General features: G+C 38.4%; 1 protein-coding gene across 1 annotated transcript; it reads right to left on the minus strand.

Moving 5' to 3' along the window:
• Positions 1-516: 516 nt before the first annotated feature.
• Positions 517-6,612, minus strand: si:ch211-137a8.4. Its single transcript, XM_046862975.1, has 3 exons — positions 6,412-6,612; positions 1,888-3,921; positions 517-1,020 (listed from the first exon to the last, which is right to left on the minus strand). Exon 2 carries the CDS (start codon positions 3,757-3,759, stop codon positions 2,002-2,004), a length of 1,758 nt encoding a protein of 585 aa, XP_046718931.1. The 5' UTR covers positions 3,760-3,921; positions 6,412-6,612; the 3' UTR covers positions 517-1,020; positions 1,888-2,001.
• Between the last annotated feature and the right edge of the window lie 5,217 nt (positions 6,613-11,829).

Here is an 11,829-nt window from a genome sequence, read left to right on the forward strand (position 1 = left end):
AGCCTTTACTTTAACCCCAGTATACACTTTTGGGATAATCTGGAACTTCGACCACACTTCTGACCTCCTCACCTGCCATTGGTGCCTAATATAACTAATGGTCTTGTGTATAAATGGACAGGCCCCACAGTCACGCTTCAAAATCTACTGCAAATCCTCCAAAAAAGGGTGAGCAATATTATAGCAGCAAAATTGAGAGTGAATTTAAAATGGGATGTTTAACATACACTTATGGATGTGATGATCAGGTGTCCAAAACTTTAGTCCATATAGTGTATTTCAAAGTAATGATATTTTATTTAAGAAAGACAAAACTTTAGTGTTGAAATCACATGAATGTAAACTCAATTGTAAGATACTTTAAGGGGTTTATTTTTGTGATCAATACAGAAAAGCCTGATCTTCTAAAATATGGAAACTTGCAACCAAATTGTAACATCTGTACTTATTTATGAATTTATTCATTTTTATAAAGATTTTAAAAAATAATAATAAAAAAAAGCCCAGAGACTGACACAGTTTTATGGTTGTTTATTCATGTACACAACATAACAGTCTAAAAACAAGCACAGAGATTAGAGCACATTCCGTATTGAATTCACAAGGGGGGCAGTCTGGAGTTATCTGAAATGTGTATCACACTGATAATCCTATTGCAAGGGAAACTACAAACAGACAGAATGTCAATTAATATAAAACTAACAGTCTTTATGATCACAACTGTGATCGTTGAGATTAACAATTGAAAGGAATGTCATTTCTGATAATATAAAATCTCACTAGAAGACAAGCAAAACATTGACAATAATGGAATGTGCTGATTGATGACTGAATTATTGCTTTTCAAGTTTTTTTTTTTTAGCTATATGGATTGCATTTCTCACCACGGTGAATCATGACAAACGTGTGATTACTTCTTTTTGGGGGGAGGAGGGGGGCGGGGGCAAAGCTTCACGCTGAACGACTCCCATGGAGATCTAATCCTCTTTGTTTGGTCTCACACGTTTCCCGCCATTTTTTCTGGTAAATGATAACAGAAGAAATTAAATATATTACAATAAATATATATGTATATTCAAATACAAAATGCATTTTAAATTTACACACTTTATAAGAGACTGGTTTTATTTTTTTAATAAATTTTGCCCTAATAAAAATACCACAAATACATTTAAAATTTTAGCTCTAACTTAAAACTTACATAAGAAAATACACAATTTAATTGTTGATGTCTTAACACAAAAATATACATTTGGTAAGGACCTATAGTATGGTTATTTAAATTATTTAATGATATTCTTTATTAACACAAAGCCTCACTGGATTTATAATGACCAGAATCCATGGAACCATGTTTCTTCTCACCAATTATACATTACAAAGCAGTAAACTAAGGAAGAGTCTTTGAGTGTTTGGGGTATTACAGGTTAATGGCTTTTAATTTTGTCAATGATGCAAGAACAATTGAACATAGAGATGGGGACTTATTACAAATAACCAAAATATCAAAAAGGGAAAAGGGGAGTCACTATTTGTTGACTATTTAATGACAGAAACCAACATCAACATCAGTAAAATTGCCATGGTTTGTTTGAGAGAATTCTGGACTACTATCCAGGAAATTCTCCCCCTTCGCAAACTGTTCAGTAGCTGCCTGTAAAACAGTTTGAACAATGGAAGTTGCAGCCTGGTAAAACATCCTCTTCAGGGTCTCATTTTGGTCATCTGGCTGATCACTGTTTTTTGAAGATTCAATAAAGGACCCACCATTGTCAGGACTACAACACACCTCGGTCTCTATCTCATCATTAGCACCTAATCCTACTATAGAATCTGTCTTCCCAGATTCTGCCTTGTCATTTGAGTCAATTGATGCTTCAAACTCACCGCTTTCAGCAACTGCGTTTCCTGTACCACAGTTCCCATCTTGATTCAGAATCTTTCCATCCTTTGCACAAGTTTTGTCAGAGTTGGTGTCCTCCTGGTTTGTCTCTTCTTTCTTTACGACATCAACCTGGACAGGAGGCTCATTATTTTGTGCTGTGGGGTCTTCTGTTGCAGCACCAGAACAGCCATTCTCACCATTAGTCTCGGGTTCCACATTTGGCTCTGTCTGGTCTCTTCCCTCAGATGATAAGTGAGGCGTGTCTGACTGCTCACCAGATGGTATGCTTGGAGCGACTTATCCTCTACATCTGAACTTTTGTGCTCATCTCCCACCTGAGCTCCGTTGTTGCTCTCACTTGTGATGGCAGCCTGGTCCTCTGATCCAGACTGTGCGAGGTCAGCTGCACCAGTTGTGTCTGCAGAGCCATCAGTGTCTTTAGTTTCCTCTTTATTTTCTTTCTGTACAGCTGAGCCATCCCCCATATCCATGCTAGTACTCTTCCCTTTACGCATTATAAAATTCTTTAGTGAGACAGCACGGTTGAAATGTGTCCTTTTTGACTTGGCAGACTTGCTTGAGTCTTTACTCGCCTGTGGTTCTTCAGTTTGTTCTTGTTCACCCATTGGTTCTTCCTCTTCTCCACCAGCATCTGCTGCTTTCTTTGACTTGTGAATTACTCGGTTTTTAAATGAGGTCCAGATATCATTTGCATGTTGGTCTACATTTTTTGTATGTGTTGTTGCAGTTGCTGCTGCTGCTGCTGTTGCTGCTGCTGCAGGTGCCTCTTTCTCTTCTTCTCCATCATCATGAGTCTTCACTTGCGTTTCTGCATCACCTGATTCCTTTGACTCTTCAGAAATTTGTGTGGCCCCCTGATCTGCCTCTGGGGTATTCTCATCTTTGAGATTATCTGACAAGTCTTTGTCCTTTGGTTTGTGAATAACAGCAAGTGATGTGTCTCTCTTCAAACCTTGAAAGGTCCATGACCTCTTTAATTTCCACCTTTTTTGCCCAGCGTGCTCTGACTTTATAGTTGAGTCCAGTGTTTCAGTGTTGCTGTGTTCACCTGCTGCATCTGCACTAACACCCTCTGCTCCTTCTGCATCTCTGGGTTCATCAGTGCTTTTCTTGTGACTCTTCTGTACCATAAGCTTCTTAAAGGAATGCCAGCGTTTCATCGGTTTTGCAGTTTGGGACGTTGATTTATCTGCTTCTTCTGTTGATTTTGGGTCCTCATTTTGATCTATCACAACTGCGCTGGCATCAGCATCCTCCAGTCTGTCAAGAGATTTCGACCGAACCTTTCCATGTTTTGATAGTTCTCCTGAGCCTTCTTTTTTCTCTGTGCTCTTGTGGGAGAAAATCTTGGCGACAGGCTTCCGAATTAAGTCACGCACACTAGACTTTTCTCCATGCTTTGGCTTGGCACTGGATGCCTTCTGCTCTTGGACAGCCTCCTCATTTTCTGGTACTTTTTCAATAACTTGACCATCCGTTGCTGTTTCACTTGCTGGCTGACTAGTTGACTTGTCTTTAGGATCTACTTCCTCCATTTGATCATTCTTATTTGTGGCTGAGCTTTTATCTGGGTCTTCTGCAAGACCCTCTTCAGCTAATGTACTATGCTCTTTTTTCTTCTTCCCTCCCATTACTTTTCCAAGCCCACTTTTGTTCAGAAAAGAGTCCCAGATATTCTCTGAGGCTGGCTTGACTTTATCTGCTGATGGCTCTGTCGTCTGGGTTGCATCAGTGGTAGGATGTGTTTCCTCAGTTGGAACTGGGGATAACTCTGAATTTGAAGGCTCCTCCTCAGCTTTGGTCTCCCCTGCATCCACTTGGAGTGGCTCTGTGTTAGCCTCTGTGGCTGCCATATCAAAAAAGTTCTCTCAGAGCTCCTTCACTTAAACACTGTGTTTTTTACTTAAATTATTTATGGAACAGAGTTCATCGATAACCAGCTGTGCTTGATAGCATTCCCATAAAAAATAAGGAATTCTGCATCCTATTCCGTGTGGAGAAGTTAGGTTTCAAATCTAGAGGAGGGAAAATTGAGAGTAAATCAAATTAATTAGCAAGGCAATTTTCCCATTTTACTAGACATGCTAAACATGTCAAGTGTTTTTTCTTATTCTTAGGAAAACTGGGATTAAATAAACATCCTGAATATGACAACACAATGAATGTTCTCAATTTAAGAAAGGTAGTAAGAGTAGATATCTCAAGATGTTTGTGTGGAGGGGAAGTAGGGCATGCATGGAGATAATTGCATTAGAGTTTATCGTAAAGAAATGCTAAAAGCAGTGTTATTCAATGCTATTTACACGCACTTTCATCAACACTTGATGGAATAAAACAATGGCACAATTGATGGGAATAAATCTTCCACTTGGTCAGTGTTATGTCAAGGCAGGTGTCGTTAAGTTAAGTGTATAGTTATCTAATAATCTGGTTAAAAAAAATCCACATTCAAAATTTCAGAAGAAAATATGCTCTAATGATCTGTTCATGAGCCTTTGCAACAAGGTTCCTGGAGGCACTTTTAGATTAGCTGCTGGGAATTACTGCATTTATCAGTTAATCGTAAGGGTCTGGAAAATCCTGTAAAAAAAAAAAAAAAATAGCTCTTTATGTTGATGCCTACATGACGATGAAAGAGCTCATTTTGTTAATTGACGCTTCACCCTGGGTCAAGCTGTATCGCCTTCTTAACACTAGGCTCCTTCTTCTCGTTTCACTGAGGCTTCTTTTATGGCTCAATATCTTAGTTTTCATGAGTCTCCTCTGAAGCTCGAGCCCATTTCAAGCTTTTAAACGCGTTAACATTTAGGTTAAATGGTAGGCTACAGCTCAAGGCAGACATACAACCCCACAGTGTAATCGATTCGGGAAGTGATTACTTCTGCAACTAACTTGCTTCTCTACAGTTACGGCACATGAAAAACAGGTCGCTTTTGGAGGGTGCTGCCATTTGAGTTTTATTGCGCCGCCACGTCTGAGTCTGCGCTTTTCCATCGGACTGACACACGGACAATTCAATGTGGAAGGTTTTGTCCTCTCTTTTCAATAAGCCATTTTGGCCCCTTGCCTTTGTTATGGTAAAGGGATCTGGGAAGGGGGGTGTCTGCAGAAGCTTCCTCAATTTAGGCTCACTGTGGACTAAAACCTCATTGCAGAAGTGTTTGCGCGCGCGCGTGTGTCTGGAAAAGGCTGTGTGCGTGTGTGTGTGTGTGTGTGACGGGGCAATGCAAATGCTTGAGACAGCAGGTGTCCGTGCTTCTTTCAAAAGCTTATTTGCAATGCTAATGTAATTCCCATCCCCCTTCATTTAAAAAAAATGCATGTCATTTAACACAAATGCCTAAATGGCTACTTATTGCGTTTAAATTGATGACGTAAACGAGCAACTTAGTCAAAACGTCATCAACAGACAATGAGTCATGCTTCTCTGGAAAACATCTTGAACAATGGGCTGATGCGAAATCCACCGATTCCAAGGAAAAAAAAGGGCTTTTACAATGTGCATGCTCTGCAATATAATCTGACATTGTAACGCGTACATGAGATTCGCATGTTACGCGGTAAACGCGCTGGTAAATTGTGAAATCAATATGCAGCGGGAAAACAACAGTCACTTGAGCGAGCGCGCACACGCACACGCGCACACACACACACGCGCGCACACACACACACGCACACAAACAAAACCCGTCGTCACCGTACCCGAGACGTCACGTATATAAGACACAGGTGGAGCTACAGTGTATAAATATTTGCCGTGACTAAGCAAACAGTGTTTAGAAATTGCGCTTTATGATGGAAATTTGAGTGCATCTGAAGCGCCGTCCTTTAACATTACACGCTCGGTTGACTCGAATTAGAAGGTGCAGGAACACAGTCTGGCGCCGCTTGGCCAAGTTGCCCGAATGAATGAATGCCGTCTGCTTCAGCAGCAAACAAAGCCATAAAACAGATGTCTGGTTTCTCAACGAAAAGATGCAGTCCAGAAGGAATGAAACACACACCTGTAATCATTTTCACCATACACCAAACATAAGAAGTCATGCGATAATCATTCCATTTAACCCAGACGTCTGCCCTTTCACACTGCATCTCCAAAAACATAAATAAATAAATAAATAAACAAACAAATAAATAGATCAATAAAAACACACACACACACACACATACAAAATGAAATAAATAAATGAGAAGCACCGCATCTGTTTGAAGCTGTGAACTAAATAAATGCGCACATGCGCATGTTGCTTTTTTGTCTAAAGTCATCAGACTGGAGCTGCAGACAGGGACAGGCTGCCCCTTCTTAATAAATAAATAAAACAAACAAACAAACAAACAAAATACAAAAAACAACTAAGCTATGAGTTACACACGTTTCATGAAAACCTAACATTTTGATTTATATATATATATATATATATATATATATATATATATATATATATATATATATATATATATATATATATAAAACACTGATTATTCGAAGTAATTGTTCCCCTTACCTTGTTTTGGGAAGCTAAATCCGTTGCTGGGTGTTGGTGTTGGTGAAAGGGAATAATCTGCTGCAGACTGGAAAAGCTAGAGAAACTAAATCCCCGTTCGCATCCTCCCCGCGCCTCACCACAGCCAACCAACCCCCGTGTAGAGATTCGCGCGGGGACTCGAGGGTCGCGGTGGCGTCACACACACACACACACACACACACGCGCACGGGCGCGCGCTCATGCACGCACACGTACACACACACACACACACACACACACACACACACAGACAGAGCAACCAACTCACCCTGTTACCCCTAGCAACTAGTTACCCCCCAACACACCATATTGCAAACGCATCCCTTTGGTAACTGAGATTGATTAACTCATAACTAAATAGAATTCATTATAAGAGGAAAAAAGTCATCGTTCCATAATTTGCCTCTAGGATGTCATTCGGCTTTTTCAACCAAGCATTTCTAAACACCAGACCGTGCTCGGTTTGCTTCTCATTCATTACTGAAACCCACTGCAACTCTAGCAATTACTTGGCAGTTGCTTGGGATGTGGCTTAAAGGTGTCACGTAGGTTACATTTACATTTTCTCTATTTGTCAGACGCCCTTACCCAGAGCGACTCACAATTATTTCATTTATACAACTGAGCAGCTGTTGAGGTTAAGGGCCTTGCTCAAGGACCCAGAAATGGCGGCTTAGTGACGCATGGATTTGAACTCACAACCTTCCGATCAGAAGTCCTACAATTTAACCACTCAGCTACCACAGATTAGGGTGTACTCCTTATAGTTTTGATATACAATACTATATACTCACTGCTTTCCAGGAAAATTAACTGATATATGATATACGTCATATAAAGATCTTGGATACAATATAATCATAAGGCTTTTTAGAAAGACTTTAGAAAAAAAGAAATTAACAGAAATTAAGCCACTACCTAAAATCCTACAATATAGGTTAAAATTACAAACTGTGGCATTTGGGACAATAAAACTGAGCAACATTTTTTTTCTTAAGTGAATGTGGAAACGTATATTACGTATTCATTGCAGAGAAAGCAGTCATAGAACAAGTATGATATAATTCACATAAAATGAAACTGTGTAAATGAGTGTATCCACATTCACACCGGAAAGTGACCCTAAAACTCTTTAAAAAGAATTATAATATTTGACTGGTTTTAATGGCTATATAATAGTCCAAAATAATTGATTTTAGATATTTATGATTGATTTACTGTATATAATTTAATAAAATTATTGTAAGAAGATAAACATAATTAAATAATGTTAACGTTCAAACGGTGTCTTTCAGGGGTGGCATTCTACTGTTGATATTATTCAATGATGATGATGATTATTATTTTTATTATTATTATTATTTAAAAAAAAAAATTGATTATGGATTTGGCAAAGGGTCACTGAAATGCTGCAGCAGGTTTGCACCCCTTAGTTTCAATGAAGGTATACCATAATGTCAAATACTTCCTGTAAATTATGTGTATATTTTATAAAAAAATATTGATACTTTGTTTTAAGTTTAAAGACAGCCTGCATACAGATGTGTTTTCTTTTTACCATATAGTGTTTTTTTTTTTCTATGAAGAAATCAAAGCACACCCGGGAGAAAACAGACATATTTCATGCAGTATTTAATAAATGATGCTAGTCACCCATTGGCAAGCTGTTGTGCATCAGACCAAATCCAGAGTCCATTTTGATGTGTTTGATTGCTGCTTGAATGAAAGGAAAAGATAAAAAAGAAACATAAAAATCAGTCGAGATCCCAAGTCTGCAAATGCAAAAAACAGAAATGAAACAGGCTCTTTAGTTTGATCAGATCACCAGATTTGTCTGATCATTTATTTTAATATAAGGCACAGTTTGCTGTCTGGACAGAATATAATGTGTGTTGCATTGTTTTATAAATAATATTTTAAAAGAGTGTTTGTAGAAAATGTGTTCATACATTAAACTTTCATTTCCTAGATGAAGATGCTGTTGAGCCTATTTTGCTCATAGTTCCCTTAAGAGTTCTGTGTTTGAATCAGCCATCTTGTGTCTGAGTGATGACAGAAATGACAGTGTTAGAATCACATCCTTTTTTGGCAGACTGGTAAGCCTGCTGCAATCATTTAATGTATGTCATATGCCAGATCTTATATAATTGCTCAGCTTCAGCAAGTGCCCATGTTTTTTGTGGCATAACAATGAATCCAGGGCAAACTGCTTGTAGATCAGTGGTTTACTAGTCATAATATTTACCTAACAACAAACCAAATAAGGTTATGATTAATGCGGGAGCAAGCATTTTTAATTTAATCTTTGCAGTACATTAATTTGAACATGTCTCCTGTTTTAACAATTGGGACCTCAATGTCATCTGAATGTCAGAATCAGTACAGCCAGTAATGTCATCTGCTTAGTGTGAGCAGAGAACAGACTTTTCGTTCATGTTCAAGGATCTATAAGTAGGAAAAAACCCTAAGCAAGCTCTATCAAAGACATAAAATCTTGGTAGCTTGTTCAGGCCAAACACCGAGCCTAACACATATTTAATGTCTCGTAAGATCAGAGATTGACTGTGGGTCCAATATGGAGAGCCACTGCTGGTGTTATGAATGGCTGTAGCTATGGTGGGGATAGAAGTGTGTGTCTTGTTAACGTGTGGTGGCAGTGTTTGTGTGTAAGTGGAGGGGAGATGTGGGGGTTGGGTGCTGCCGCTATGACAGACTCAGCTGAAGGCTGTGTCAAGCTCACGGCGATGGCTGTCAAGTCCATTTCCTGCACTCTCATCGGCAGTGTAGACGTCTTATTTTAAGAAGCTGCTGACATGAGGATGTGAGAACCAGCATGTGCCAGAGCATGCTGCTGTAAACATCATGCTCAGGTAGGTCCACAAGGACATAGGGATGAAGTAGCTAAGCACTCGCTTACTATGTACCTCTAACCATGTGACTCAGTATGTGAATAGATGAGTGAAGTATGCGTGCACTATGTAGCAGCACAGCCTTGTTCGAGAGGAGAAAGGGCTAAAGCTCTCTTCTGTGGTGCTGCCAGCTTGAAACATTCTCACAAGATCCATTCACATGAATCAGGACAGAGAGCAGAGCAGGAGGGGAGACTTGGGGGGAGCCGTGCTTACTGTTATTGTCAACTCAAGAGCATGGTTTAGGGGAATTAAAGGCTGCTTACTCCCTCAGAAGAAAGTCAGCACATGTACAATATGTTCTAATTCAGATTTGAGACATCCGTGAGCACTTAGACTGAAAATATTCTCCGTTGAACTGCACTCTTCTTCTTTTTTGGGGAGTCATTTAGGTAATGGCACTTCCATGGGACATTAAACAGTGTAATTACGTTTCTGCCTCACTATGTGAAATAGATGGCATACTACATTCTCCCCCAGCCCATGCCCAACAGACACTGGCTAATAATACACAAGGTTTGTATATTCACTTTTTTTTGTGTCCATATTTCAAGTCATGCATCATGTCTGAAATTTGACTAAAGGCAGGTCTGAATAATATGCACCCATTAAGCTGTGATCATGAAGAGGTATGGCACCCTGTCAGCTGATTAAGCAACATTTGATTGAAGATGTCCATGTTTCCAGTTTTTAAAACATTCAGCTATTTTATACCAGTGTTTTTGTTAATTGCATGGCAGTCTTCATGACTTGTTTGCTGATTGGACAAAAAGTTCCTAGAAATGTCCCAAAAAGTAACTGTGACACTGTAACACCGAGTTGCAGCTGTTATGGCCATCCAAATGTTTGCAGTGCTAAAGGGATGTCGTCCAAGGGATTTCTAAATAATCTCTTTATGTGTGCACAGGCTGTCAATCCTGATCACCGTTGTAGTTGTTGTGGCCGGGCTTGGCTGCATGAAAAGGGGGGTGTAGTCAGGAGCCAAACTCCCGACCAATAGTGATCCATTTGGTCGATTAGCACAATGCTATCTCATTATGTTTATTTAATGCCTCAGTCCAATGGTGCTGGCAGAGAATGAAGACAATGAACCATCCAAATAGGACATACTATCAACATGCACTGCAACAACTGAATTTTTTAAGATATTTTGTTTAAGTGGAGGAGACTTTGGGGAAAAACAACTGAGAATCCACATTAATGAAGCACAAAACCTTATTTTACAAATAGACATGTAGTCACAGATCATTACATGCCTTGTATGTTAAATGGAAACCAGTGGATTATGTGGTAAGTATGTGCTACCTGGTCATTTTATTGTATAACTGGTAAACAAAATCCACCTGAGAGCAGAAAGGAGGTCATAGAGAGTGTAGTCATAATAATCCATAATAACCCTCTAAAAATTGAGGAAGGAATGCTTTCTAATCAGAGTCAGGTTTTCCTAAATCTTATTTTAACAAATTCTCTCTTACATACGCTCCCAGTCAGTAACTCCTGTGTTATCTAGAGCAATAAGGAGCGACATGTGCTAAGGAACTATTTTTGTTACATTAAAGCGCATCAATTGTTGATATTTAATTAGCAGCACATTAACTGCACATGTAACTTAGGATACACTCAATATATTTCTTTAGGGGTGGAAAGTAATTGTCCTCAAAAATCTTTACAACAAATGTCAGTTAATGGAAAATGTTTTGAGCTTCTAAATATTTTTTATTTGCTCAGTCTTCCATCTCATTTCTTACATTATACAATCTACATGCAACTTTCTGGATTTTACTCTACATCTTTGCATTTATATGAATATACAACACACACACACACACACACACACACACACACACACACACACACACACACACACACTTTCCCAGTTCTACTTCAAATTTGTAGTTGGCCTTTCAACCATTATTATATATATATATATATAGATAGATAGATATATATATATATATATATATATATATATATATATATATATATATATATATAGATATATATATATATATAGATAGATAGATAGATAGATAGATGGATAGATAGATAGGTTTGTTTTTCTACATCTCTTCAGTAATGATCTTGTCTTTAAGGCAAGCCAGTCAATATTTTTTAATTAAAAGTATTATAGTTATTAAAGTATTATACAGCATTCTAATATATAATAAATTAAATTACTTATAATGTATAATTTCAGCATAACATACTATAAAACAGGTTTTGTTTAGACAAGCAGTCTGATAGTCTCATTTCTCTTTAAATCTCAACACAGAAAAATCTGATTTATCATTTTCAACAAAGGAGAAAATGCATGATTCCCAGGCTAAGAGCTTATTTTAACATTTACTTGAATCACAGCTTAAGAAAAATGACAGGGAAATCCAAATCTGATTTCAGCCTGCAGTTTAAACATTATGATGGGCCTCTCAAATGTTTCACAGTAAAGGCTACATTGGGCATGGCAGGAGGCATAAACAATTATCATATT

The sequence above is a fragment of the Silurus meridionalis genome, chromosome 12, assembly GCF_014805685.1.
Source record: "Silurus meridionalis isolate SWU-2019-XX chromosome 12, ASM1480568v1, whole genome shotgun sequence".
In the NCBI taxonomy this organism is placed as follows: domain Eukaryota; kingdom Metazoa; phylum Chordata; class Actinopteri; order Siluriformes; family Siluridae; genus Silurus; species Silurus meridionalis.

Bases quoted from the DNA above. Each gene is read 5' to 3' on its own strand.
- si:ch211-137a8.4 (XM_046862975.1), bottom strand. From the start codon at position 3,759: ATGGCAGCCACAGAGGCTAACACAGAGCCACTCCAAGTGGATGCAGGG.